Source organism: Sinocyclocheilus grahami, unplaced genomic scaffold, assembly GCF_001515645.1.
Source record: "Sinocyclocheilus grahami isolate Dianchi unplaced genomic scaffold, SAMN03320097.WGS_v1.1 scaffold597.1, whole genome shotgun sequence".
Taxonomy (NCBI): domain Eukaryota; kingdom Metazoa; phylum Chordata; class Actinopteri; order Cypriniformes; family Cyprinidae; genus Sinocyclocheilus; species Sinocyclocheilus grahami.
The window spans coordinates 656,842-662,991 of record NW_015505776.1 but is presented as its reverse complement, the minus strand read 5'-3'; the positions used below and the strand labels follow the sequence as shown (position 1 = coordinate 662,991).

Below are 6,150 nucleotides of genomic sequence, written 5' to 3'. Positions count from 1 at the left end.
CACACACACACGCACACACACACGCACACACACACGCACACACACTTGCTATTGTGAGCCAACCCAGTCTCCATGGTAACCTCAGAGCATGATCCCCTTGGGGGGAGTTATGGTGGGGGTACGAGATACAGAGGCCATCCAGAACGAGAGAAAGAGACAGAGATAGAGAGAGAACAATGTGCTTACTTCAAAAGATGGACAAGATCACAAAACAACAGCAGTATTAACAGGGCAGGTGGCACGATGCCACACCTACACGCACAATCAAGCTCCGCACACAGACCAGGTGTGCTTACTTTCATATGCATTTCATCACACAATTGTACATGTAACTAACAAAAAGGCTTGAACTGGAATATTAGCATTCTATCATACTGCTTACTGCTAAGTACACGCAGAGTATAACTTAATAATAAAAAAAACTTTTTGTTACATTACATGACCTCATTACATGCATATTTAATTCAGCTAGTGGTGTCCAGTTTCCACAAAAATAATTCATGCAATGTAGTGTGCTCTTGTTGTATACTTTACACTTTGGGAAATGTAGTGTATGGCTACTCTATGCAGAAAATTATCATACTTTGCAGAAAGAATGCCATTCCAACCATAGCTGAAACAGCTAAACTAGCATGACTCATAATTCCGGTCTTTTATAAGCTGGATGTGACTCTAGATGTGCGCACATACTCCATGTAGGGGTGGGCGATATGGCAAAAATATATCATGATTTTTTTCAGGAAAATCACAATTCATGATTTTATCACGATTCTTTTATTATTAAAAAATAATAAATACACACATTAAAAATACTGTTTACACTTTGGGAAATGTAGTGTATGGCTACTCTATGCAGAAAATGATCATACTTTGCAGAAAGAATGCCATTCCAACCATAGCTGAAACAGCTAAACTAGCATGACTCATAATTCCGGTCTTTTATAAGCTGGATGTGACTCTAGATGTGCGCACATACAAAAATATATCATGATTTTTTTCAGGAAAATCACAATTCATGATTTTATCACGATTCTTTTATTATTAAAAAATAATAAATACACACATTAAAAATACTGATTATTTACAAACTTTTATTTTTCATGTACAGTAGGTGTATTTAGCAGTTCAAGAAACTGAATGAACAAATATAAAACACTATATACACTTCACTGTATAAATTATATATTGATTCTTATTAAAGCAACTCAAAGTTCTTCAGTTAAGAGCAGTGAATGATGTTTCTCTTTGTGTTTTGTCGTTTTATAAACATTAAAGGGATAATTCACCCTAAAATGAAAATTCTGCCATTTACTCACTCTCAAGTTGTTTTAAACCTGAATGAGTTTCTTTCTTCTGTTGAACACACAAAAAATTATTTTGAAGAATGTGGGTAACCTAACAGTTGCTGGTCCTCAGTGACCCACATTCTTCAAAATATCTTCTTATTTGTTCAGGACAAGAAATAAATTAATACAGGTTTGGGTGTGAGTAAATACTAACAGAATTTTATTTTTTGTGTGAACTATCCCTTTAATGACAAGCGGCAACATGTTTAGTACTAGGAGTCTGCTGTCACCTTAAGACCTGCATGCATCTAATATACAGCCACGCATCCGTTTTTCTCTCAACAAATTTACTTTCAATTTAGACATAACCAGTTGTGTTTATATGTAAACCTTGTGTGTTTTTGACAGTATTAGCGCAATCAGACGCAAAAGATAACTTAGTCCAGTAATCAGGTGCTGTTTGACAGGCTTTTAAGTGTGCGCGCTTCAGGTGTACACACTCAGAAAAAGCGAATGTCAGAACAGCAAAGCAAATGAAATGTTTAACCGGCAAGGCTTAAAAACACACAAATAATGTACATATGTGATTGCGAATAAGTGCAGTGTCCCGTGAGTGTAACTCTACCGCTGAAGTAACATTTGAAGTGAATGTATGTCACGTTGTACAGTATATTGAGACAGAGGCACCAGAACTGCAAATGATAAAATGTGCACTGTAGCGTGATACTACGATATTTCTTCAAAAGCAGATCATGGAGACATTAATCATCCACGATCAAAAATCGTGATATCGCACACCCCTAACTCTGTGTGTCCTACAGGACCTGTTTGAAGGCCATATCGTGTGATGAATCACATGGGTTTGTGTATGAACGTGTTTGTGCAAGAACTTACATCCTGTGGGACCTGAATGAAGGCAAATGTGTATTCTGTAGCCTGTGGAAGAAGCGTACGCGTGCTGAAGGCTGGAGGAAGGGCTGCAAGACGTGTGGAGGATAATATCTCTCTCTGAAATGACAAGAGAGATCGTCACATTGTTGTGTTATAAAAGAGACTGCATACCTCTTTTACACATTGACTGCCTGTACAAGGTCCTCATTAAACGGAGGAGGTGCGAGTACAGCACAGCAGATAAAAGCAAAGTCAAGGATAACGCTTAACTCCTCATGTGTCTTTAGTGCAGAACATGTGAACGCAGCAGGCTAATGAGGCTGGTTAGCACTGAGACACCACAAAGGCTAGTTTCAGCCTTGAGAATAAGAAATACAGGCAGACAGAGAGACTAGAAAAAGGAAAAACAGACAGAAGACAGATGGAAGTACAAAGCAAAAAAATTGGCTTGTTCTACGTGGGGGGTTATACAGCAAATCTTCAGAGGAAGAGAGGCAGGACACACGTCAAGCATACGGTGGACATAGAACTATCTGGACACAATGAGTGAATGCCACTGCATTAAGATAAACCAGGTGACATTTAATCAGTACACCACAAAAAGTGACTCAAAAAAGTAATAAGTTCATTCAGAAATTCATACAGAAATTGTGGCTTAAAATTGTCCAAATGTTGTACTGTATATTAAAGCAGATTCTGTTAAACTGGGGCACAATTGAAGATCTTTTACATTTTGTTCCTACATTGTCAGATGTAATATGAAATCTAAGTTATAACACTTAAACCAAAGACCCCCTCTAAAAAAAGAGGAATTTAAGCCATAAACTTTTGATGGGGCATTAAAATAAAGATCTGTCCCTCAACACAGTGTCCAGTGAATAAGAGTGATATGGAAGGCAATAAACAATGATATCAGATTCAGCACAATGCTCTTGCACCAAGGGTTAAGATATGCAGAACAAAGAGATGTGGGCAAAGAGAATAAAAGAATGAGGTGGAGAGTCTGTGAAAAGAGAAGAAAGAGGAAGGCACAGGGAATACAGAGATGAGAGAAAAGGCCTGTTGTGTTAAAAAATTGTTCTATCACATGACCACCTGCATCTTTTCTCTTGTGCTGACCTGGAGCTTTCCGCCCCGGGCACAAAAAAAAGCAAAGCATGCTGGGTACTGCATCCTTCAAGCTACTTTTAAGCATACTAACATTATTTTCCTTGCAAAAATGCATTTATTGTAGATTTATGGAGAGGAATTGTTTTCCACATGTGTGACTGATGGATTCAGTGCCGGCTTTTGAAAGCACATGCAGTATTTTAAACACAATTCAGAACATTCATCATTCAGCGCCTTTCTAAAGAGACGCTCTACTCAGGAAGTGCTGTGCTACATATCCAGGTTATGCATCAACCTCCCTGCAAGCAGATACTCACATTTCCATAGTCGATGTAGTAAACGTGAACCTTTGCTGGAGATTCAACTTTCTCAATGCGAGCTCTGTACCTATGGAGAGAAAGAGAGACAGAGAGAGAAGAGAGTGTCAATTTCAGTCACTGATCAGAGGAGAAAAGAGTTCAGCAGTTCATCCACAAGCACTGGACAACTTGATGTAGAACGTCTGAACAAGAAAAGTTAGGCTTTGCCACCACATGGCACTTTGGTACCCAAGTTTGTACTGACTTTCAGGCTTCAAACTGCGTTTTCTTCATGGAAATGACTGAAAGGTGCCACACTGGGCACCTGATAAGGTGACCTCCAATTTCACCTAACTAAAAACATTAACTTTTGTAAAGAGCAAAACACTAGTTTAGTGCCCCTAACTATACAGTACAGGTGGATCTTTTATGGGTCAGTGGAGAGAGTTGACCTTGTATTCATAACCTTGCTTTCTGAAAGAGTAAGAAGCCTCTCATATTCATAAAGAGCAGTTCAGAGCTCTGCATGACACCTCAAACACAAGAGAAAAAGTCAAAGAAGAGTTTCTGTTCTCATCTAATCAAACTGAGACATTCCAACCCACTTGAGACCCCTGCCCACTCCAGACCATCTACTTATGCCAAAACACCTCAATCATCCAAAAACCACCGCCTGATCCAGGGACCCCTGCTCTCAAATACGTCTTTCTGCTGGTTCCAGACTGATTTATCTCCTCCCTTCCTGCACAGACTTAATGAGCTCAGAATGACATAGTCCTGATGCATCGTGGGAAAACACGGCCCCCAGAGCCAACTGAGATGCAGAGAAACTGCCTGTTAGCAGCATAAACATGACAACATGGTAAGAAGAAAAAAAAAAACGAGAATCCACTTCTCAGAGGCACTGAACAACAAAGAAAAACTTGTAAGCAATTAAAGGAGAAATTCTAGGATGGCTGCTGGGTGGAGTTCAAATTAGTTTTTAAAAGAGCAAGACGACATCAATGAAAACACCAGCAGATGCTTGAGTAATGAGTCACCCCACTGAGAATGCAGCCTGTTCAGAGTCTATGAGGACAACAGAAGCTTCCAGACTTCCTAAAGGACAAAGAACTCATTGGAGCAGTCCAATGTCCTGCAATCTAGGGCAGATTACTCCAATATAAAACGCAAGTAAACTGAGAAATACCCATAACCAACAGATGGCTCACTATAAAACTATTTCAACAATGAATGAGGTTTAAGCAATCCCTGTAAAGATAGTGTGCCTTTTTGAAAAATGGTGCCTTTTTGCTTTTATTCTTTTTCACCAAAGTGATCTTCCTTAAAATTAAAGACACGCATCAGTTATCAACATCTAATAATATTCCAATATTAGACCTTTTTCCTTTAATTTTTTATTTAATTACATTTTTTAATGCAATTTGGCATTATATAATAATATCTGTGATTTAACTTTTGTCATTTATCTTTCATGCCATCTTATATAATTTACATTGTTATAATGATGCCTAAATGGATTTGTAGCATTTAAAATAACTATTTAATTAACTAAATATTTTAGTTTTTAATATTGGCCATTTATCAGCAATAACAAAAATACAATTATGCCAGAATTTCAATATATCGGTATTATTACTTGAAACATCAAATCACCTGCCCACACTCGCCGAATCAGCAAGATGGCTCATCTTTACCTCTCAAAACTAGACAAGAACATCCTGCAGCTCTGACAAATATTTTAATATATTTATTTAAAACATCTATGGGTGAAACCAAGAAACTCAGCTTTTATAGCAGATGCCATTAAAAGACTTACCATTCTCCGTCACCAAATTTTGCAATGCAGAAATCCCCTCTACGTGGGGTAAAGGATCCTTCTACTGGAGGCTGGGCGGCTATCTCTCCTCGCATGCTCTCCATCAGGCTCTCCAGCTTAGTACCTGCACAGATGAGGATGACAAAAAAGTGAACATCTCCATGCAATCCATCACACTTCCCAGCGAAGTCAGTAAATTTCAGGCTAGTGTTTCTTGATTTGGCTCCATGTTTGGAAAGCGCCAGAATACCAAGCAGAATCCTGATGGTGTGATTACATAATTTATACCAAAACGGGATGATTTGAGAAGGAAGAGATGCATTAACTTGTGACCGGCCTCTGCCAACATCGTTTCTCCAACAATGTAGCCCTGATGGCTCTAGCGAGGAAAAGCATAATATTTTCAGCAAATACTAAATTACTGTAGCGAATCAGCTCATGGAGAAATATGAATAATTAATCATAACTAGTTATAATTAATTATAAATATTTAGATCCGCTGTAGATATTTAGCTGACCTCTCAGGGTCAATTTTAAGAACGTTAATTTCCTGGTTAAGGGAAATAACTTTCTTACTGTACAATTCTACAAAGAGCTTGTAGCATAAATCTGCATGATTAAGTGACTCCAGTTATGAGCAAACAATGAACAACGTCAAGTGTGATACAAGTAAGACTTTATTAACTACATAAACACTTAAACTGGTCTAACATACTCCATAAACACTTAAACTGGTCTAACATAC

At 38.1% G+C, this 6,150-nt stretch overlaps 1 protein-coding gene across 1 annotated transcript in view; it reads right to left on the bottom strand.

Annotated features, from left to right (window-relative positions):
* The window catches only part of LOC107557288 (staphylococcal nuclease domain-containing protein 1), a gene marked incomplete at its 3' end in the record, with an annotated part of 160,457 nt that overhangs the window by 1,680 nt on the left and 152,627 nt on the right, over positions 1–6,150 (bottom strand). The window contains exons 16-18 of the mRNA XM_016240653.1: positions 5,406–5,529; positions 3,605–3,674; positions 2,181–2,294 (exon numbers count right to left, since the gene is read on the bottom strand). Of these exons, the coding sequence (XP_016096139.1) occupies positions 2,181–2,294; positions 3,605–3,674; positions 5,406–5,529 (308 nt within the window). The remainder of the gene's footprint in view (positions 1–2,180; positions 2,295–3,604; positions 3,675–5,405; positions 5,530–6,150) is intronic.